The sequence below is a fragment of the Cololabis saira genome, chromosome 11 (genome assembly GCF_033807715.1).
Source record: "Cololabis saira isolate AMF1-May2022 chromosome 11, fColSai1.1, whole genome shotgun sequence".
NCBI classification, from domain to species: domain Eukaryota; kingdom Metazoa; phylum Chordata; class Actinopteri; order Beloniformes; family Belonidae; genus Cololabis; species Cololabis saira.
The window spans coordinates 13,741,222-13,765,703 of NC_084597.1; the positions used below are offsets into that span (position 1 = coordinate 13,741,222).

General features: G+C 38.2%; 2 protein-coding genes across 2 annotated transcripts in view; one reads left to right on the forward strand and one right to left on the reverse strand.

The window, feature by feature from the left end:
• The first annotated feature begins 2,760 nt into the window (after nucleotides 1-2,760).
• On the forward strand, nucleotides 2,761-9,095 carry ptger4b (prostaglandin E receptor 4 (subtype EP4) b). Its single transcript, XM_061733773.1, has 2 exons — nucleotides 2,761-3,772; nucleotides 7,512-9,095. The coding sequence occupies exons 1-2, from the start codon at nucleotides 2,969-2,971 to the stop codon at nucleotides 8,085-8,087; spliced, it is 1,380 nt and encodes a 459-aa protein (XP_061589757.1). The 5' UTR covers nucleotides 2,761-2,968; the 3' UTR covers nucleotides 8,088-9,095.
• A 14,117-nt stretch (nucleotides 9,096-23,212) lies between these two features.
• ttc33 (tetratricopeptide repeat domain 33) overlaps nucleotides 23,213-24,482 on the reverse strand; it is a 20,086-nt gene continuing 18,816 nt past the window's right edge. The window contains 2 exon segments of the mRNA XM_061733305.1: nucleotides 23,213-23,907; nucleotides 23,909-24,217. Coding sequence (XP_061589289.1) covers nucleotides 23,842-23,907; nucleotides 23,909-24,217 — 375 coding nt within the window. The 3' untranslated portion in view covers nucleotides 23,213-23,841.

A 24,482-nucleotide genomic window follows, 5' to 3' on the forward strand; every position in this document is an offset into this window, starting at 1 on the left:
ATAACAAGTTATTTTTCTGGTAATGACTCTTGTTTTAAGTGTAATGAGATTTTTTGACTAAAAATTAGACATTTTAACTAGAAATAAGACAAATATTCCTGGTAAGATTTTGAGTTTTTGCAGTGAGCGAGACTGCATTTGGAAAAGTTCCAATTTTCTTGACCACACAGATAAGCTACATAGCAGACTTCTGTGATGAGTATTTGCTGGACGTGTTGATTGATACTCTAGTTCTGTGACTCGTAACCTTGCCATACCTTAGCTTTGACTGAATTGACGCCACTGCTTTACTGCTGATGACAGTTTTTGAAGAACCGAGCAACTGTTGTTTAAATAGAAGGATGTTTCTAGTTTATTCTCAAGACTCATTCTTAAGGTGGAAATAAACAATTTTTTTTTGTAAGGCCAGAGTGTGAGAATGTCACTGCAATGGAAGAATAATGCAGTGCACCCTGCAAAACCTATTTGATACAAACAAACTCCTCAAGATGACTGAGTGAGCAGGATTAGTAACATAATTAGTAACGCCTAATATTGCAAGAACAAAAAAAGTTTATGAAGAAGAAAAGAAGAAAAGAATTGTATCTACTTTAAAAAATGGCTGAAATGTCCTTATCACAGAGCTATAGGCAGAGGTTCTGCCAGGAATTCTGGGCCCCCAGTGGGCTCCTCCAACACAGCCCAAGAAAACCCCCACACAGCTGCTATTAGCACATTCATCCATCCAGTGAAACATTATGGGCTATAAGTTAAAATATCTTTGTGTTATATCCCTGGAAAATTGGATAAAAAGTGAGAACACTGAATACAGTAACAAATATGTCCTTTTCCCAGGGTCATCTAATCTAATCCTTCAATGTGTTTGATCTACTATATTTTCTTTCATCTGAGTACAATATCCGGAAACTACAACCCTCCCCCCCACCCGTCGATGGAGACTAAAACCTATTTTTGCATTGATTTCCGCTTTTTTTTCTTTCATAAACGTACAGTGGGGATCTATGGATAAATTCTTTTGAAACCAGCCCCCTAGTGATCATGAAAGGGAGTGGTGTGTCTCACTTTGGCATTCAGGACTTTGAAACCCTCATGTTAAACCAAAATTACTGTTAACTTAAACCAGACTTCAGAAGATACAATCAACAAGAGGTACTTAAATTAAATTACTAACTGAACTGAGCTTAGTTAGGAACACGGTTACTTCCCATATATGACAGGTTAAAATACTAACATCTTCATAAATGTTCATGATTAAGCTGCTGTTCTGGCTCAGCTAATGCAACTGACTGAATGGAGTCTTAAGTAATGAGATGTACAGGGTGATTAATATGACCTAAAACCAGGGGTGGAAAGTAACAAATTACATTTACTCACCTTACTGTAATTGAGTACTTTTTATGAGTAATTTGTAATTTTCTAAGTAGTTTTTGAAATACGTAATTTTACTTTTACTCGAGTACATTTTGACCCAAGTATTTTACTTCGCTAAATTTGAACCCCCTCACGTTACTGAGTACAACATTTATGGTGAAAATCTTGTGGGCATTTTATTGTGGTTTATTGTGAATAGCAAGATTCTGTGGGCATTGGGCACTTTATTTTGTGTTTGAATACTTTGATTCTGGTTTTAGTGTTGTCGGTTGGACAATATGACTGAAAATAGTTTGCACTTTACAGTACAGGTTGTGACTGTCTTTTTTGTCCTGTTCTGCGGAAGTAAAAGGATCATGTTACTGAGCTCAGCTGAGCTTTTACAAGTGTGGATGTGTACTTTAATATGCCTCAAAGTTAATTAAAACAACTTGTGCTGGATTTGATTCGTGACTCATCCTTTTTTTGCATTAAATAACTGAAAGTAACTTTTACTCAAATTACATTACATTAGATGAGTACTTTTACTTTTACTTTGAGTAGGATTTAAGCAAAGTAAAGATACTTTTACTCAATTACAATTTTTCAGTACTTTTTTTTTTTTCAAACTTTATTTAAAAGTTCCAATTACAGTCAGAACATTGACCGTGGACAATACAAAACAGTCAGGCATCAAGGAATTAAATAAACAAATACAGTATGAGACATAAAGTGGATGAAGTGCATAAGTCATTACATAAGTAACATAAATATAATAAGATAAATTAATTTAAATAAAAAGAAAAAAAATGGCAGGACCTATATTAAATTTCTCCAAATATTTCTTCAATTATGTTAACAGTGTGTATACATTTTTTATTATCAATTCTTTTAATACATTCAAGGTAGTTATTGAAATCAATTTCAAAAACAGGAAAGAAAGGTCGACCTTTGGAAAATTTGGTTTTATGTATGTGGAATTTTGCAATTAGAATAATCAGATTAATTAAGTGTTGCATTTTCCTATCTTTATTATTATAGTATAACAGTATATCTTTGGCATTCAATTTAATTGGTATGTTGGAATGTGATGTGATGTAAGCTTCAATTTTTTTCCAAAAAATCTGGGAAAAATTACATTCAAAGAAAAGGTGCCTAATCGTTTCCACTTCAGCATTACAAAATACACAATTGGCATCAATATTGACAAATTTTGAAATGTTTCAGTACTTTTTCCACCTCTGCCTAAAACTGTGACCTGGTAGAGCTGCACAGGCGAGGCGTCTCTGCTGCACACTTTTTTTTTTTCTTTTTTCAAAAGTCTCAGTGGCTGACAGGCTTCAGAGGAGGAGCTGACTTGAAAGAAAGAAGGAAAAAAGCTCAAACTTCCCTGTCAGTTGTGGGTGTCACATCAACGTGAGCGCACCGTGCAGCCCCTGTGTGTTATTTGATCAACAGAAGCACCAGATACAACGTGTTTCTCGCGTTTTTCACGAAGACTGTGCGCAAGGTTCATTCTGTGCGTAAAGGGCGCTTTTCCGGGACATAATGGCTTTGGTGATCGCTGATGAAGCTGAGGAACACGCATTGATGGGAAGTGTCTCTACCTTTTGGAAGTATGAGTGAGACAGTGACAGAATCCTCCTCCTCAGGGATGGGCAGCACGCCAGAGTCGAGAGTCACCATCCCGGTGATCATGTTCATTTTCGGGGTGGTGGGAAATGTGATCGCCATCGTGGTTCTGAGAATATCAAGAAAGGAGCAAAAAGAGACGACTTTCTACACGCTGGTGTGCGGCCTGGCGGTGACGGACCTGCTGGGCACGCTGCTGGCGAGCCCCGTCACCATCGCCACCTACGTGAACCGCTCCTGGCCCGGAGGCGCGCCGCTGTGCCAATACTCCGGCTTCATCCTGCTCTTCTTCTTCGTTACGCAGCTCAGCATTTTATTCGCAATGTCTGTCGAAAGGTACCTTGCGATAAACCACGCGTATTTCTACAACCAGTGCATCAATCAAAAGCTGGCCGCGGTTGCTCTTTTGGCCATTTACATCTCCAACATCGTGTTTTGCGCGCTGCCCGCTGCGGGGATCGGCAGCGTGACGCTCCAGAACTCCAAGACCTGGTGCTTCATTGACTGGAAGAACAACGACACGACAGTCAAAACTTTTAATCTAATGTATGCGGGCGTCAATTCAGTCATCGTGCTGGCCACTGTGTTCTTCAACGTCATGGTGTTCGGAGCCCTGATCCTCATGCACAGGCGCTTCATCCGGCGCACGTCTCTGGGCACGGACCAGCGGCGCATCGCGGAGCTCCGGCGCAGACGCAATTTTGGACGATTGGCCGCAGCAGAGATCCAGATGGTTATTCTGCTCGTGGCTACTTCCGTTGTGGTTCTCATCTGCTCCATACCTTTGGTTGTGAGTATTGGTACAATTGCAAAAGTTTGCTTTGTGTCTGTGCGCACTGGCAGGGCCGTTGCTTTGCTTTTTGAGGGCCTATGCAAGGTTCCCATTTTTGTAAAAGTGTACTGCCATGGAGGGATTTTATTTATTTATTTATTTCAGATCCCCATTAGTTGCTGCCTCAGCAGCAACTATTCTTCCTGGGGTCCAACAGTACAAATATACATTTCAAAAAAAACTTTGAGTACAATATAAAATGTTAGTTAAACAGAATAAAACAAAGTAGATAACAAGTACAAAGAACAACAACTAAAAAGAAAAACAAGACAAAAAACAAAAACTAATAAAAACTAAAGATAATAAGAAGCAGAAAACAATGAAAAAAAAGAAAATGAATTTTCCTAAATGAAAAAAACGAAAATGAAAAAAACAAATAACAACCAAAAACAGATAGATTAAAGATAAATCCAAGTACAACTAAAGATAAATAAGTGCATACTAAATGAGGCAAATACAAAAACAAAAAAACGGCTAAAACCATTAGACACGATCTAAAACAACCAGTTTCTTTTGAACTTCCTTTCTTAGTTTCCTCTTGAAGCCAACTCTGCCACTAGTTGAAATAAGATTTTCTGGAAGTCTATTCCAGTAAGTAACTGCCCTGTACATTACTGTTCTTTTTAGTGCATCGCTTTTAGGTTTGGGCCGGGTGAAATGACCTCTCGTGGCATGTCTAGTATGATAGCTGTGGCTATCATTAGCAAGAAGCAACTGAGAAAAGAGATAATTTGGTGTATGACATGTGTTTGGATTAAATGGATTAAAACCCTTCAAAATGATTGGTGGTGTTGCATTGATCTGGTAAAATCAAGTTTGAATTAAAATGAAATTAAAATCGTGAATTTGGTGCAAAAAGTCTGAATATCTGGCCTTTGAAACTCAGAAATTTCCAAAGGGAACCAAACAATTGTAACATTGCAAACTTGCAAATTTGCATGAAATGCCATTTGGACCACAGCAAATCTGGTGCATCATTGAAAGTAGCACAAAGGAATGTTGTGTTTCTGTTTCATAAAACCTGAATGAAATGGAGAGATCAAAATATGAATGTATTACTTTATAAACTTCAAAATTTACAAGAAAAAACTGAAATTGTGACTTTATCAACTCACAGATTTGCAAGAAAACACTGGGTTAACATCACACATGGTACATATTTGAGACATAATTTGTAGCAGAACAAGGAATTTTAGGACTTTTAACTTGGAAGCTCTCCGTATAGGCATGGGGAACTAGTTGCTTTTTTTTCTATCTTTTTATTATTCCCTCATTATTTTCTTAAGTCACTTAGTCACCTCCACCATGGTGTCCACTGTAGATCTGTGAATTAGCTTTACTGCTGTTATGTTTGACATAGTGGCATAAAAGAAAATCCAGTTGTCACAAAAGAGGAGTAGGAGAGTTACTTTAGCCAGTTTTTGCTGATAGTGACAGAGAAAGACCATAACAGCTGGATTTGACTTGTACAGGTATCTCCATATTTTTGCTACTGTCATAGGTCTGTACTCTTACACTACCAATACTGTTAATAGCCATCAAAGGAGGTACATTTGTGGTCTCTGGTTTAATAATTGGACATGTACTAATTGGACAAAATAGCTAAGTGTAAGAAGCATAGTTTATTTTATATTCCCTTTTATACACTTTTTGTACACTTACAAAGGTAAAATTACCTTGGTCTGTCTGTAAGGACTACTTCAAATAATCCATCAAATGTAATGACATTTTTGAGCTTGTCAAAGGTTGATAATAGCAGCTTTTCTCTGACTTAGGTAGAATGTCCTCTGAGCTCACATTAATGGCCATTTTGCTGCAAACATATATACCATTCTAACTCAAACCGGCTTCTATTCATGTCGTTTTGGTCCCTAACAAAACATTCCACTCCTTACCATCTAATAAAATACCAATGTTTGTTTTAAATCCGGAATATTGCTTTAAAAAGGTTCTCATTTAGGCAGCTACAGATGAAGACAGGCCATGTTATTTACCCTCAAATATTGTTTAATGAAGCTTTAGGGGTCCTCTTTTGGATCCAGAAGGCCATCAAAGCAAGAAACAACTTTGCACACTAGAACATCTGTTCTTTCAAAACAAACAAGTCATGAAAGGAAATGCAGGAAGCTGATTTACGGGGAAAACAAAGAAACATACACTGAATCAATTGCTACCTCAAGAAGCGTAAAAAGCAGGCCAACTTTCACCTGAAAACAAACATCACTGTGGTTAACATTTACGTATACATGTTCTCTCCACACTTTGTTTTCTTGTTTCAGTTTTTTGTGGTCATATGACTTGTTTTTTTACACGTGTGGTTGCTCACACCCAATTGAGTTCTTCACTAGAGCAGCATTTGCATAGTTGGAGTTTGCCACAAAAAAGTAGCATTTAAACTTTGGTTAACACCCCCTTGCTCATTAAGCAGTCTTCAAAGGTACCTCCTCCCAACCTTTTTTGCTGTGTCATTTATTCTTTGTGTTGCTCAATTATTGCACACATACAAGGATTTGTTAATTTTTTGTCTTTATGTGCAATTGTCCAAACGTGTTTTTATTGTAAGCATCTTAGAATTGGATCTTGGCCAATTGTATCTTCGTAGTATATATTAGTGTGAATGTGCCTGTGGGTGAATCTTTCAAAGGGAACTTTCCTTCAGGGCCCCATACTTTTAACCAATCAAATATTGAACATGTTAGTGTTTTGCCTCTGGCTTTGTGAAATGATGAATGCAGATTAGACTCAAGGAAGCAATAACCAAAGGTTCACTTGATGAGAGTTAGGGCTGGGCGATATGGACCAAAAGTCATATCTCATGAGTTCACATATCAGTCATATTTTCTAGCTGAATGGCGATACTTGATATATATCAATATTTTTTCTGTGCCATAATTGGGGTTTCCCCCAAAGCCTTATAGCATAGCATCTCTGTTAGCTTCATTTTTTTCTGAGGCAAACCCTTAAAAAAACAGTCAGTTTTAATACAAAGCCTCGTGCCAAATGTCACACAGGTACCTTTATTAACAGAGGTCTGCACAATATCAAAATGTATAAAACAAATGAAATAAAAATAAACTGCCTGCATATATAGGATAAAAATGCTTATTGAATAAAATAAAACAAATATCCCTTTCCTGCATAACAATTAAATTAAAATACCCTGTGCAATTAATATAATGTAGACAGTAACAGGCAGACTTTTCCACTGAGGTTGAAAGTTGTGCAAATAACAAAACATTTGTGCAAATCTCAAATAAAACATTCAAGTCAATTTGTCACAAAATAAGCTACCGTATATCAAAATCATTAAAAAAAGTTTTTTAAAACATTTTTTCTTTTTTTTAATAATCGATATAAACGATATTGCCTCGTACCATATCACATTTGAAAATATATCAATATATATTAAAATCTCGATATATTGCCCAACCCTAATGAGAGTGAAAAGTAGTTTTATTGACTTCTTCCTGTCTCTACACAAAATATGCTTTACCTTCTTCTGTCTAATTAAAGTTGACCAGTCAGTGAAAATGATGTTAGGATATGCAAACAAAAACAGTTGTGTTGAACTTTTAAATAAGGTGTGGGTAGCTTAGGTTTGTGAAAACACAAGTTTTATGTATTTCTGATGTTTTACAGTTGTTCTGCATTGCTTTATTTGCAACTAATTAGTGTTTTCTGTTTTCTCTGTCATCAGTTGAGGATATTTGTGAATCAGCTGAATGGAAATCATAAAGAAGAGCCTCCACCGCAAAACGATCTGCTGGCCATCCGCATGGCCTCGGTCAATCCCATCTTAGACCCTTGGATCTACATTCTTCTCAGAAAGACAGTTGTTTTGAAGGTGATGGAAAAAATCAAGTGCCTGTTCTGCAAGATGGGCGGCCGCGGACGAACGGGGAACGGACATTTTCTCTGTGCTGACGGCTATCTCTCCTCGTCCATCATCTCAAGAGATTCTCCATCACTGGTGTCCCGTGACATGCGTGAGAGGTTGAGCCTCTCACCCAGTATCCTGTATCTATCTGAGGGGAACATGGGGAGTCTGGGCTCATTTCAAGCAGGTTCACTGGGGGGCTCCAGCCTGCCGGCTGTGCAGGTGTCACAAAGTTCCCCGGAGGTGTTGCGACCTCAGAGAGGGCTCTCGCAGGAAGATTTCGAGGACAGAATGCCTTGTGAGATGTTGAATGAACTTCCAATGTACTCCAAGGACCCGACTCTACATGTCACTCTAACTGATGACACGGCAAACAAGCAGGAGAAATGCATATAACGCACAGCACGCTCTCAGCGGGATCTGTTTCATAAGACTGCCGTGGGACAGGAGATAGGCACCAGTTACTTCACTGTAAAATGACTGAATTATCGCCCATCAGTCTGACATCTTTTGGATGGCTAATAAGATGACATTTAACTTATGTATAACTGAAAACGATATCCAGTATCAATGTATAACTCACCTGTAATTATCTACCACATGTCTAAACACACTTTAGTACAAACCCAATTGTTAAAACAATATAGAGCCATAGACATCATCATTACAAAGGAAATCTTCTGTTGCACTTTTTTCAGTTTTAAACCACTTTGAGGTGGCATTTTTTTGACATCCAACACAATGACTGTAAAAAAAAAAAAAAAATCACTTTTAGAAATGTGAACATGATGTTAATTTATTTGAAGTATTAAAGCAACACTGTGGAAAAAATGGGTTTTAGCAACCAGGGGCCACCTACAGGTCAGTTGTGGTCAAGTACTGTCGTGAGACAGTTTAAATATGGAAACATGTGGATATGTTTACCAGCTTAAGTTCAGTATAACCCGCAAAGAAATCGAAGCCTGTGAAACTGACAGAGACTATTCGAGGAGGTTTTGGTGGTGAAATGGGTGGTGAAATCCCAGCTTTAAATGCAGCGGCACACTTAGATCCAAGGTAGCCATACCTCCTGAAATACAGACACATCCTCTGAAATTTGTTTCCATACCATGGTCAAAGTACATAAAGGTCGTTTACACAAGACATACATCACCCTAAAACAATAAAAACCATACAAAAAACCAGAAAACACCAGGCTAATAAGTGTAGTAATCCAGATGCTTCATTAGGGCTGTTCGATTTTGCCCAAAAATAAAATCTCGATTTTTTTCTCTCAAAATCCGATTTTCGATTACGATTACGATTATTTTGTGAATTGACAAAAGGCAAAGAAATGATTTCAAATATGCAGTTTTTTTATTGAACATTTGCCCCATTGGGCTTTAAGTGCAAACTTTGCTCTTATTAAACCAAAAATTAATGAATAAAGTGCAAAACTCTGTAAAATAAGTTGAAAAAAAGTTTTAAAAAATATAATAAAATATAAAGTTTTATCTCTGAAAAAATAATCAGCAAATCAGCACTTGCAAACATACAGTAAGTTATATTTCCAATTAAATAAAACAAGACATTTTCTAATTAAACTAAACTGGGTCTTTGCATGCTAAATAATAATGCAACCCATGAAGGAGGTAGAGGTGTGTAATGTCACTCATTACATTTGCTATTCACATTTGCAAGTTTTTTGCAAGGAACACGAGCCGGTCTACCGCATCTGGCTTGAGGGATGCCCGGTGGCATGTTACAACCTCCTACACTAAAGAGCCTCTCCGATGGGGCACTTGTCGCAGGAATTGAGAGGTATTTCCATCAATCATTAATATGGTATCAATCATTAATATGTGTGCAGATGAGGTAAAAAAAAAAAAAAAAAAAAAAGTGAAAAATCGATTTTACGATTTTCACGTTTTAACATCGTTCTAATTACATAATCGCGATTACGATTTAAAATCGATTAATCGAACAGCCCTACGCTTCATCTTCTAACACATTATCATCCCTTAGTCAGGATGGAAAAGGAACTAAATTTATAAATACATAAATACCTTAATTCCAACACTAACACATCTGCAAGCTGTTAGTATTAGCCTTGGTGCTAAATGTACTTTACAACAGATGCTATTGATGGAAAAGCTTTTAAAGTTACAGCAGCAGCGGTAGCTTCCTCCAGCTTCCATACAAATAAAACAAAAAAAAAATGTAATCTTCTGGATTTGGCCATGCTGAAGTCAAAGTACGCAAGAGCATGCACGCAACTCATTATGGCATCCTAAAACAATGAAAACTGGACAAAAATAAGCACCTGGTTAAAAATTATAACAAGTGTATGTACCAGGACTCTTTACTACACTTGATACGACTTGATAGCCGTTAGCATCAGTTATGGGTTACCATATGTTAGCTAATGGACATAGAACTAGGGTTGCCACCCGTCCCGTAAAATACGGAATTGTCCTTTATTTGAGAAAAAAATGTTGCGTCCCGTATTGAACTAATACGGGACGCGATTTGTCCCGTATTTTCATAAATTTTTACACCATATTCTAGTTGAATTATTGAAATAAATTAACTTTTACACCATATTCTAGTTGAATTATTGAAATAAATTAACTTTTACACCATATTCTAGTTGAATTATTGAAATAAGTTAACTTTTACACCATATTCTAGTTGAATTATTGCAATAAATTAACTTTTACACCATATTCTAGTTGAATTATTGAAATAAGTTAACTTTTACACCATATTCTAGTTGAATTATTGCAATAAATTAACTTTTACACCATATTCTTCACCTGTAGGCTATATTATACATCTGGGCTGATGTGGACATACGTAGCATAGGAGGATATTTCAGTTGCTATATGGTTGGCTGTCTATACAGTCATGCAAGTTCAATGCTATTAAAGCATTTTAAACTTTAAATCAAAGCATTTAGTTTTTTCATATAAAATAAACACATTTTTATTCAGTTTAGAAGTTTTGGGGCTTTTTTTTTTGGCTCCTGCGCTGCTGAAATCAGGGCGTCCCTTATTTCTATTTCTGAAAGGTGGCAACCCTACATAGAACATCTCAACTAAATATACTTTACAACTCTTAGAAACTCTTATAAAACACCAAATACAAAGCTCTCGGCAACACATCTGAAGAGGAGACGAAACCAAAAAAAAAACACTAGTTGTAACAATACATTGCAGTTGGACCTGGTATCTGGGTAAGAAATCTTGGGGATATATTGGGACTTTTACCTGGAATAAGCCCATTCGGCCTTATGCAAGTCAATTATGTTAGAAGGATTACAAAAAAAATATATTTCACAGTGAAAAAAGTTACCCAGTGTTGCTTTAAAATGTACATTTTTGTCTTCTCTGTGAGAAGGTACCATTTAAATCACTACAAGATGAGTGTTCCTATAGTGTTTTTGTGGAGTGTGGGGACATTTGCAAACAATTTGGAAAGAGGAACCCCATCCAGGCTAAAGTTTTACCATTCCCTGCATTTCATAACATAAGGCAGCTACAATGTGGCTTTTCCACTGGACAGACACTAGACGATGATGAGGGAGGCATTGTAATGTCATTTTAATTTTTTTGTTCCTTTCAACCCATTACTTTGTGAGAATCAGACCAGCATTGTCTTGTTTGAGCTAATGTAGCATGCAAATCCACCAGCCTGGGGGATTAAAGACGGATGGAAACTGAAGACATTTAGAGTTGTCTGATAAGGGGCTGTTTTTCTTTGTTTTTTTTTTTTTTTAACCCGATTTCCTGTTTTAATGTGGCTTTGCCACTATAACTGATAAGACAACTTTCCTCTCAGCTTTTTCCTCATGTGGAAAAAAGTGCTCATTAATATGTACAGTTCTCATAAAAGAAAAATAAAAGTTACTTTCTGTCTTACTTTCTGAATCTATTTTCTTTCCAGATGTTAATAAGTCATCTGAATATCATGGCAAAGTATCTACAAGTGTGTGCTTCTTTAAATCTTATCTCAAGATGACAGCTTTAACTTTCGAGAAGTGCATTACCAGCAATGTTACCTAATATATTTATCTTGATGGCAGTCACAGCATTTTCAGTCAAATTAATTCAACCTGGAGTTTGAAGGACATATGTAAAGCTTGTTATGAAAATAGGACCCCCGTCTGCACCCAATAAATGTAGACCCAGATTTCTCAAACAGATCATAACAAATTCTAAGCCTTTCCTTTAACAAATGCTGCAAAGTAATTTCTTTTGTCAGAAAATTGCCGACACAGTCATTTGTAAACTATGCAGCACATGTTATCCCTCATTACTCCCTCTTCAACCACACTGATTGTTAAAACAAAGATGGCTTGTGACAGGTCACCTGCAAGCAGATGGTTTCTTCACCGCTGAAGCTCTCCCTCTCCAATATGGCGACCGTCCAAAGTCTTGAAATGTCCTTCGGTCAATAATAACCCATCAACCGAAGCTTTGACCTCAGTCTAAAAAATCTGTTAAAGCTGTGGAGTCCCCCTGGAGAGTGGAAATATGACTGACAGACAGTTATGAGGAGAATTTTAAGCAAAGGAAAAATGATTCTTCTTGGAAACTTCCACCCTTTCACCCACCTCATCAACTTAGTTCAGTTACACACTGAAGTGTGTGTGACGGCTGCTTTAGACATTTACTGAAAATCTTTGAAATGATGGGCCTGTGAAAGGATGACACTTCCTCCCACAATTCAAAAACAAGTACCGTATGCCAGACTAATTGGCGGTTCTGAACTGCTCATAGCATGTGACTGTGCGGCGGACCGGTGACCTGTGGTGGGTGAACTTCAGCAGATCCCTGTGACCCTGAGGGGGAATAAGTGCGTACACATAAAGGATGGACAGTTAGCTCTGTGGAGTAGTTAAGGGTGAAATTCAGGAAATTGAGAAAAATTATGGGTCAATGTGGGGGAGGATTGAAACACGTGAGATTTCTTTTTCTTTTCTTTTAGGCCAGGGGTATTCAACTAGATTCGGCCGGGGGCCACATCTGCAAAAGGACTGTATGGAGAGGGCCGCACAATTTGAAAATTTGGGGGTTTTCAAAATGTATTTTGCACTCAAAGACGAAGACTTATGTAGATATAATACATTTGTATTATACATTTGAATATATCTAGTTTACATATGAATTATGTATTAATTGTCTCCAGATTTAGTAATTGTGAATGTTAAATATAATATTCAGATAAAGAAATATTATTTTAAATGCAAGTTCAATTTAAAACCATGCATTGCGCAAACTTAATGAAATTGATATTGACCTACTTTTAATAAAACACGCCATAATGACAAAGCACCACTTTCCACCAAGATTTCCTTATTTGAATATTATATTAAGCATTGAGCACAAGCATTGCAGTCCATAGTAGCCAGTTTGATGTTATAAATAAGCAACCAAAATATTAACCATAAGCTCCTTATGACACAAAAAAAAATATATATATATATATTTTTTTTTTTTAATCAAACACCCCCTTTTTTGAAATATGACCAGGGGCCACATAAAAGCTCCTGGCGGGCCGCCAATTGAATATCCCTGTTTTAGGCTATTACATATCGGAAATAGTTGAGCTTTGCCTTTCAGAAATTGGGGATGCAACAACCCATTTCCCAGCGCATGAAACTTATTAGTTTTTCTTTTTGCTTGCGTGTGTGTGTGTGTGTGTGTGTGTGTATGAAAACATAAACATCCTCTGATCATGACGGGCCTTATAATAAGGCAAACACAACCTCGGACAAACCTCAACAGTATTTTTTTTTCACTGTCCCATTTTTAATCTCACAAATATAAAGCCAAAAAAAAAAGAAATTATGAGGGCAATCCAAAGTACCCTCATGATTTAATAGCTTGGAAATCCAGTTTTAGCAGCAATAACTCAAAGTTTTCCATTCCTATATGACTTAATCAGTCTCACATCAGTCAGTGTCTCACATCGTTGACCTCTCGGGTCTTGGACGTGGCTCTTGGGAAGATTTGCAGTACTATACTTGTTATAATCTTTCTCACTAAAGAGTCTTGAACTCCAATTTCTTTGGAAATGGTTTTTATAACCCTTGAAGGATTGATGTCCAGCAACAATTGACCCATTGGAAAGTCCCACCCCCCTTAGTGACTGTTGCTAACTGAGACCTCCCTTTGGTGGTGTTTACTGTTTTACAGTATTGGAGGCCTGGGTTTGCGGACCACAGTGCAAGAGCCAGAAGCTTCATCACATCATGACGATATCTAGGATCGAAACTGTCCATGAAGCACAGATTAAGGTTAATTTAACTTTATTTCGGTGCTAAATGACTTCACATCTAGTGCTACTCTGCAAGTAGTATCTTTAGACCTACAGTACTACAGTATACGCCACCTAGCATCTGAAGCAGGGCCGCCGCAAGGGGTGTGCGAACCGTGCGACCGCACAGGGCCTCGCGCCCCAAGGGGTGTTTACTGTTTTACAGTATTGGAGGCCTGGCTACGGGCCGTTTTTTTTTTTTTTTTTTTCAAATTTTTATTTATTTATTTATTTTTTTTTCCCTTGTAAATATCAACAGTCACGTTCCATTACAGACCTAAATGTGTACTAGTCGGTGCATATCAATAAATATATGTGCAATGATGCGCGTGTCTGTTGTTCAATACAACTGATCAGACCAAGCGCAGACACAAGCTGCTCTGATCCAGACGGTGGAGTTGGAACAAACTGTCACACAATGTCGAGAGAACGAAACAGAATCAGGAAATTTCGATCAGGGGATGAAAAAAGAAAAAAAACTAAAGAAAATGGAAGAGTTTAATGCCTCTCTGAAAGGTTCGTTTGATAAATTTGTTACAAAAATCACCGATCCGACCGGGTCTCAAGCAGCCGTGGGGCCCCGCGTCGAGGCAAGAGATGATGATGAGGCAGGGGAAGGTATCCAGCATTTTGCTAATTGGAGAGTTAAAATTGCGCATATAGACACCCGATCCGACCCGAAAAACCCCAAAAATTTCATGCGCGCTCGCTACGCTACGAGGGCCCCCCCGGCCATTTCGCACAGGGCCTCGCAAATCTCCCAGGCGGCTCTGATCTGAAGTTATAACTTCGTCTGGCGCTCCGTAGCTCCATTATGTATGTGAACTCGTGCAAACTATGCAGTGGCAATTAACTTGAACTCGTGTTAGCACTAAGTGGTTAACTGAGGTGAGGGCTGTGTTGTTTACACAGTGATTGCGATCAAATAACTTTATGTAATATTTGTACAGTTAAAGGACATTGTTGTTTTTGATTTAACTTAGAACAAATGTAAACATCCTTGTTGATCTTGTGGCCATCAAGTTGGCAGCTTAATCCAAAGAAAACACTTATCCTTGTCTTGTTTGGATTTAGGAAATGGAATAAAAGAAATATCATTTCTCATCTTCACTGGATACCTAGAATTGGCATAACAAGTACCCCAGGCGCATCAATTTACCTTTGTTTTTCCCGAGGGAATGATCTTACCAGTGCCTCAATCACTTCTCTCAAAGCTTTGCTTATATCTTTCCATCATGGTATTCTTTTCCGCAGGCTTTTAGATAGATAGATGGATCTTTATTTTCTCCCTTAGGAGAAATTTGTCTTGGACACGAGGCACGGCGACAATCATACTCCAACATACATAGAAACATAGAAACAACCCTAAAGTCTTTGCCCAAACATAGAATCAAACCACACTACAATCAACCCACATCAGCTCCCACTCCCAGAAAACCCACTACACAATACCCCCGAGTAGAAGAAAAAACTCATTGTACAGAGCCCGACTGAACTTATTGCACGGATGTCCACATTATTGCACTGACCTACACAAAAGAACCTACACATTATTGCAAAGCCCGACTAATCATATTGCACAAATGTCCACATTATTACACTAACCTATACAAAAAGAAAAACCTACACATTATTGCAAAGCCCAACCTTACACAAAAAGAAACCTACACATTATTGCAATACCCGACCTTACACAAAAAGATTTTTAAAGATTTGTACAGACTCTTCAAGAGTATCTTGTACGAATTTAGCTTCCTCCATTACTGGTAATTCCCACATAATGAAAACTGAGAAATGGTCATCAGATGTTTTTATTCTCTGATTTGTAGGCATCAGCCATTAGCATTGTACAAGGCGGATGTTAAGAGGGGCCATTAATTTAATGCTTAGAAGTCTGAACGGTCACATTTTTCCCCTCTTCTGTGTTACAAACTGTCAGCTAAGTGGTTTTCTTATCTGAAAGTTGTCATTCTGCTTATTCAGATCAAAGTCATTAGTGCAGAACATGTCTATTAATGTGTTAATGTTTACAATTAATGAAATAATTTAATACAAATTAATCATATGAGCAAGTTTGACTCCAGTTTTGATGATTTCCCGGCCTGCTGTGTATGATTAGGGCACACTGCATCCCACATGTGGATAATGCATGGCTGAATGGCAGGTTTTGTTATAAAAAGCTTCTAGATGGAAACAAAAGTTGTGTACATTCATTGAAGTAATGAAGTGTCCGAGTACCAAAACTTGACTAATTTTAAGTGCGATCTTTAGGCGAAACACTTTTTAATTTAACAGATTTTAGTTCGTAAACCGAAGTGTGGCAGTTAAAATTTGTTTTTCAAACTACTACCTCACTACCTCACTTGATGTCTTTTGTAAGTACTAGTCTGCTTGCTGTTCCACTCATATTACATCCTTCGCTTCTCTGATTGGCTGTAGATCCACCCCCTTGGCGTCCAGAGGCAGTTTCTTCTGTGTCTGCTGGTATTGAACCCTGGAAATCCAAACCGAATCCAGAGGAAGCCAATTAATTATTTGTATAGAAGAAGAAATGAACTAGGATGAATGGCCAGACTGGTTTTTAGTTGGGGGACCAAAAGAAACAAACTTTGCAAGTTTTTTAAAAACTGCGAATGACTGAGATCTACAACTACCGACTACTTTTATACATTTCTTTACTCAAATATCACACATGCATGTTGAACCTAATCAAAACTAATCTTTCATGTCTCACTATGAACCACATTTGAAGTTAAGCTGAAAATGATGGGGTTTTTTTGTCTTCTATCTTCTTTTCCACTAAAGTGATTGTTGTTAATTCTAATATTTCCTTTTCAGCATGCACAAAAACCTTGATTACAACCAAAGCTTTCCTTTTCAGCTTTAAGACAATTTCTGAATTGTGAAAAGTGAGAAGCGACATAAAAAACAGGAAGGACAAAGACACATTTTGTTCATATATTTATTGCACAGTCACTGCTGAATTCCTGAGAATTTGGTTGGAAATGATACAGCGGCTGTTGGTGTCAGCACTCGTGGTTTTTGAATCTTGTGTCATACCTTGTTGCATATTATATAGCAATCAGACTGCGGTTCAAGACGGCGTGTGTGTGTTTTGTTTTTCTTCTCTCGGTTTGCAGTTGCAATCACTTAACTTATTTGACTTTATTTGTGTGCCAGTGTTGTGACAACTGTAAAACTTATTTTGAGAAAACACTTTGAAGAGCTTTAGCATTGAAAATATGGTATAAACTGCAAAGTGCAACTTGGAGCCAACATAAAAAAGGTGGGCTGCTGTCAAATAAAAAGAAAGAAAGAAAAACAGAAAAAGAATCTACATTTTCTGGAGGCTTCCTAGTTTCTAGTCTATAGCTTTGTGTCAGTCAGGTTTATTGACATAAAGCAATGTCATGGAATGTGTCAAGACCTTCTTAGTGTTGCAATATGCGGTTTTGTGACAGACATGATCTTTTTTTTAAAATAGCCACCTTAATAGAAGAAAATGAAGCTAAAAAACAGGATGAAATTACTGGAAAACAGAACCCTCAGTTGTACTTTTGGAGACAAGTATATGTATTTTAATTGACTTTAACTCTGCATCACTGGAACCCACACTGACCTGCTGTGACTTCTGCTGTTGGGGATGCATTTTTCTGTGGATGTACTCTTCTCACGTATTTCCCAACTGAGAGCCAGTCTTATGCAACCAAAAAAGGAAGCGTCCTGAGTGGGTCAAAGGATCATCAATATTAGACAGAAACGGTCTAATGGAGCGTTGTGAGGTTTAGGATTTTTTTTCCCGTCACACAAATGAATGTGGTCATTACTCAATCCTCCTTGTTTGACAGATTCCAGCTTTGTCATGCAGCAACATTGTGATCTCCTCCCCGCCCCAGCACACCTGTGGCAGTGCAAATACAACATAGATATATATCTACGATAAACCAGGTCAATATGACGTTAGTCATGACCTGTTGACCTCAGTCACCTGAACGCAACCCAAAATGAACCTGTTTGGGATGAGTGTGACCAGGGGGTTTGAAACATGAATCCATTAAACGGACAGCTGGATTCCTGAAACGTCTTGTCTTGTTTGGACAGAAAAGATGGAAAACTACCTTGAAAACGGATTACCCTCAGTAGTGCCAGTAGTCATAGCTGCAGCTACAGGATAAGACTAGAGCAGCTCGTCTTAAATATATAGTTTCATTCTAGACATGCTGCAGGGAAACACCAGCGTGATCCACTGAGCGGTGCCCCTCACCCCTTCTTCTCTGCTCTTCTTCTCTTTCCTTTCTTCAGATCAACCCTCAGTTATTCATTTTAGGTATATCATAACCATCACTGTTCTCCATTGTTCTTGTAGTTTGTTGTGCTGGTCTGCCCCCTTTTTTCTCTTTTGTGCATGTTTGCAGGCCAGAGCTTCAGGAGCTGCATGCTGACCTGCAGTCCCCCCCTCTGACTATCCTGGCGTTTAACTCCATCAGTCTATACGTAGATGTCTGTGTTGATACCTACTGACATCCTGGCCTGCAGCCCCCCCAACCTCAGTGCCTGCTCTCTGCATCTGCTTATAAAGTAATTTCTGTAATGTACAGTACCAGTTAGCCATTGTGTCTATGTCTCTCCTTTCTCTGTTCTTCATTCTCTCCGTCTGTTCTCTTTTCCTGCTCTGTCCAGCTGGTCTGCAGCAGGAGGGTCCCCCCTTATGATCCAGGTTCTGCTCAGGGTTTCTTCCCTCCTAAAGAGTTTTTCCTGCCACTGTTTGGCTCAAAGTTTTCTCTCCCACTAGGGGAGTTTTTACCTGCCAGTGTTTGTGTTATGTTTATGTAATAATTGCTCGGGGGTCATGTTCTGGGTCTCTGGAAAACACCTAAAGACAACTTCTATTGTAATAGATGCTATATAAATGAAATTGAATTGAATTAAAATCTCCAGCTTTCCAGAAGTAAACACACTCCAAGCTTTGTACAAAAAGCTTGGAGTGCTTTTGGTCTCAGTAGGTAGATTTCACACCCATTTCTTTCACCGTATGGGGAGATACGTAGTCTTTATGTAGTTTGAGACAGCTTATTGTGATTTGACTATAGTGTCAGACGTAGCTGGCTGTTATCACTTTAGCCAACTGTTGAGCCACCGTGGCTCAACAGTTGGCTGTCGCTGCCAAAGCGACATCTGAAACGAGGGTGGGTGGATGGTTTTCCTCACAATGGATGCAAGGTAGCATTTATTAGCATGAGCCAAGCTAAGCCAAAAGAGCTATCTTGTGTTAGCTGAGGTAATATGAGCGTGGTACAACCAAATGTCAGACTTGTTCAACATTTCCATTTGGATCAACAAAGAGTTCAAAAGAAGTTATAGTGTATGAAAAGACCATCTGACATCATCTGTAGGTTTTTCTAAAGAGTGATTTCTGGAGCCTCTTTTTCCTTCCCCTGTGAAGAGCTACGTATATGGGCATGAGCTGACTCGGCCCAGCCCAGATCAATTCAAAAATGAATACTGGGCAGACAGAGATTGACTCATTTTTTTTAAGCCTGCCCCTAGTGATCAGTTGAGGAAGTGCATTGCCAATCCCAAAAGTGATCACACCAGAGTAACAAGCTGGATGTGGTCCTAGGGTTGCCACCTTTCAGAAATAGAAATAAGGGACGCCCCGATTTCAGCAGCGCAGGCACCAAAAAAAAAGGACACCCCCAAAACTTCTAAAAGGCATAGAAATGTATTTATTTTCTATGAAAAAACAAAACGCTTTGATTTAAAGTGCTTTAATAGCATTGAACTTGCATGACTGTCCAGACAGCCAACCATACTAGCAACTGAAATAGCCTCTTATGATACTGTATGTCCACATCAGCCCAGATGTAGAATATAGCTACAGTTGAAGAATATGGTGTAAAAGTTAGTTTATTTCAATAATTCAACTAGAATATGGTGTAAAAGTTAATTTATTTCAATAATTCAACTAGAATTTGGTGTAAAAGTTAATTTATTTCAATAATTCAACTAGAATATGGTGTAAAAGTTAATTTATTTCAATAATTCAACTAGAATATGGTGTAAAGGTTAACTTATTTCAATAATTCACCTAGAATATGGTGTAAAAGTTAATTTATTTCAATAATTCAACTAGAATATGGTGTAAAAGTTAACTTATTTCAATAATTCAACTAGAATATGGTGTAAAAGTTAATTTATTTCAATAATTCAACTAGAATTTGGTGTAAAAGTTAATTTATTTCAATAATTCAACTAGAATATGGTGTAAAAGTTAATTTATTTCAATAATTCAACTAGAATATGGTGTAAAAGTTAACTAATATCAATAATTCAACTAGAATATGGTGTAAAGGTTAATTTATTTCAATAATTCAACTAGTATATGGTGTAAAAGTTAATGAAAATACGGTACAAATCGTGTCCCGTATTAGTTCAATACGGGACGCAACATTTTTTTCTCAAATAAAGGACAATTCTGTATTTTACGGGACGGGTGGCAACCCTATGTGGTCCCCCGGGGGCAGAGTCAGTCCCCACCAACACAGCAGTGAATGGAGCTTGCACGAATGGCCTTCAAACTCTTCAGAAAATCATGGGTGATGTCACAGAAGGGTTTTTCCAGTTCCCTTTATACAATCTATTTATGGGATCCGCTGGAGCTTGAAGAGCTGTGATCAAAGCGAAAAGTAGCTATTTTGAAGACTCAAACATATAATGTGGTGTTGGTCTGGCATTTTTGTCTATTACATGCAAAAGATGATATCACAATTATGGCTTTGACATAAGCTGTAGAATGGATATTTCAATTTTTTGTAATTTACAGGTTGCAGAGAACAGTCTGATTCATGATTGTTTAATACATTATGTCCCTCGTTCCATAGTAACAATTGTGCAATCGAAAGACATAATTACATTCCTGTCCTTGAAAACCCTTCTTGGCTGGAGCCATTCCGTCCTACATGGACTGGACAGGTCCAGGGAATAGGCTGTAAAGCATCAATGCTGTTTTAATGGAATGTAATAGGGTGATTATGCTATAAACACGTCACACAATTTGACTTATATCGACATACACCACATGGCTTAATTCAATTATTGCTTACTCAGAATAATGAACCTAATTCAGGTTAATCAGAAAATGCAGTTAATGTGGCAGTGTCTTCCTTAAAGTCCCGGAGTGATCAATATTGCTGTGCAGGTTAACATACCCATTGAACTGCATATCCACTCGCAATGTTTTCTTCAGACTTGGCTTCTGCACTTTGTTGCTAAATAATAATACGCTTTATTAAGGACACAGGGTCCATAGCACAACAGACAACAGACAGAGGGTACAAAAAGGAAGGATAAAATCCACAGTAATCACATCATATTTACATAAAGGCTGATACGCCAATGATTCCAGATTCTGGAAAAGAACCTGACTGAGCTCTGTGCAGGGTTAGTCAGTTTGAGAATTATATTGTTCCAGAGTCCGACAACCTGCACATACATCTGTGCATCAGGTTACGCAGTACAGCAGTGCAGGTAGGCACACCGACACTGACAAACAGCTGACTTGCACTGCTCCAGCGTGGCACCTTGAGCAACAGCCTCATCCCATCATTGTAGGTTACATGAAGTTTCTGCATACTGGTCTTTTTATAGTGACGCCACAAGTGAGCAGTATACATGGGAGTACAATAGGCTCTAAAAAGTGCAGCCTTCACAGGTACAGAGCACACACCAAATTTGCGTACAAGTGTGTTCGCTTGCGCATACAATGCACGACGCTGTCTATAAATGTCCCTATCATCAGACAGGTCGTCATTAAAAATAGTGTCCCAAGTATTTGATCTCATTGCACACTTTGAGGACAGTGCCAGACAAAAAGAAGTCAGGAAATGACAGTTTGCTGTCCTCTTTGGTCCTGATGATCATTATGTTGCTTTTTTTGCATTATAGAGAATGTCAAAGTCGAGGCCATATTGTGGGCAGACCCTCAGTAGCTGTTGAAGACCAGCACTATATGGTGAAAAAATAACTAAATCATCAGCGTACATCAGGTGGTTGATGATGGTGTTACCAACCACGCAGCCTGTACCACAATCACTGAGCAGCTTGGATAAGTCATCCATATAAATATTGAATAAAAATGGAGATAAAATGCTGCCCTGTCTAACTCCATTGCATACTCCAAATGGAGCAGACATAAAGTTTACCCCACTTTAACATGCATTGCCTGATGAGCATACCAGAAAATCTGAATCCTTAAAAGATACTTGCGGGAACACCTCTGCTGTGCAATTTATAAAACAATTTTTCATGGTTTACACGATCAAAGGCTTTAGAGGCATCAATAAAACACAGAAACATTGTGGAATTATGCCTATTGTACAGATCTAAAATCTCCTTTAGAGCAAAAATACACATATCGGTCCCATGTCTAGGTTTGAAACCAAACTGGTTATCAGATGTGAAGAGAAACCGTTCTAGCCTATTCAGTAAGATCCTCTCCAGGAAAATGTAAAAACAAAATGTACTTCCCTTTGCAAGTTGCAATGAATCTCCAGTAATTTTGAGATAAGGTTGCAAGAGTCACCATAAGTGCTGAAGTTTGGGGGCTACACTCAGACTAAAGATAGTACCCCTCCTTGTAATCTTCCGTTTTAGTTTTAAATGAAAAATCAAAAGAAAAATCTGACTGTAGAGGGTCTTCCACAATGAAGCCAAAATGGCTGCTTTGATTGGATTTGAAAGGGTAAGCTGCAGTCAGGTGCTGCAAATCAGCAGCAGACTAAAACAGTGCCAGCAGGGAAAGACAAAAGCAATTCTCTCAAAAAAAAAACCAATTCCTGTGCTGCACATCGATGTGTAAAAGATTATAAAACAATTTCCAAGCAACTTGGATCACTAAGCGTATGACAACACAGTTAAAAGAAGACTGAAGAAGTGCATTTTGTGTCGAGGAATCGCCAGGAGAAAACCTCTTTTGTCTGAAGAGAACATGGAAGCATGGCTGAAGTTTGTAAAACTGGACAGAAGGATCAAAAATACAAGAACCTGAGGTCTCAATGCCTGCAAACGTACCTCAGAATGGCTGAAGGGGAAAAGAAATAGGGTGGGAGAGGAGTCAAAAGGCACTAACTTCTGAAAGATATCAAACACACACACAAAAAAACCTCCACTCAACCAGTTAACAGGGAGAGACAACATCAGGAGACTTAATTGACAAATGCTTATTCATTTTTATTCAATCATTGACATTTTGCTGAGTGTGCACAATCTTTTAAAGCAAAAAACCTGTATTTATTTTCCTCATTCATTCACAATGACTCACCACAAGTCTAAAAGAGGAAGAGAAAGGTTGATATGCCTCCATAAATCATCTATATTTATGCTGGCACGTATTTTTCTGTACCCCAGTTGATATTTTACAGACCACTGATTCCATTCAATGTACTGTTTTCATGTGTGCAGTTACAAATAAAATGCCCGTTTTAAGATGAAACATTAGCTCAAGATGTACACTGGGTGTCTTCTCACATAAACATACTAGAGGACTGAAACTTGACTCTCAGACTGGTTTTTCTATCCTTCTGGTATCAAATCCAGTTCCAGCTCAATGAGTCAGAGCAGCTATAAAAAGTCAACATGCACCATTGCCACAATTAACATTAGCGTCTGGAATACACAACGAAGAAAACTCAATTATTAAATATATATCTTGACTAAACTGACTCATCTTTGCCATTAAAATGATGGTTTTATGTTCTAATTCTGCACTCTCAGTGGTTTCATAATAAAATGAAAAAATAATACCACTGACTCCTACAAAAAAAATGTAGCCAGGACAGTGAGTTCACACAGTTCAAACCCCTCTTGCTTTGACCAGATGATCTTTTGACGGCGTCACTGCGTCTTCTGATCCCTCTTCCCCCGCTCACTACGTTTCTCACATTCCCCTCGGTGTCGACGACCACGCTGGTCCTCTTCAGCTCCTCGTACTGCATCTGTCGCTCTGCGACGGCCATGCAGGCCGCCAGCACTTCTTCTGACTCAAAGTCATAGTCCTGCTCCAGCTCAGGAGCGTTAAAGATCTTCTTTTCGGTCTCCTCTTCCTGCCTGTTCTTCTCCTTGGTTGCTAAATTCTGCTTCTGTAACGCCCATGCCCACTTCAGGTCCTCCTGCCACAAGGTGTTCTCTGATGGGCACAGGTGGATCGCCATCTGGAAGGACCTCACGGCCTGTATGCAAAAAAACAAATCAATAGTTTATGCCTGTGCAAGATAGGGATGATTTATCACTATCTGCCTCAGCATGTGGAGCCAAAAGTCAGATTTTCTTCATGCGGTTTAGTGTTTTTCATTAAGAAGAGATCAGTTTTTCTTACTGAACTTTGGCCATTTTTACAAACTGATGTCAGTCTTCAGATATGCCCATCTGAGGTCTGTAAAACTCTCAGTAAATTCAGTCAGACAAGGTGTTGGGGCTGACTGATGATCATACAAA

Bases quoted from the DNA above. Each gene is read 5' to 3' on its own strand.
- ptger4b (XM_061733773.1), top strand. From the start codon at position 2,969: ATGAGTGAGACAGTGACAGAATCCTCCTCCTCAGGGATGGGCAGCACG. The intron at 3,773-7,511 runs GTGAGTATTGGT...CTCTGTCATCAG, and splicing joins TCTGCTCCATACCTTTGGTT to TTGAGGATATTTGTGAATCA.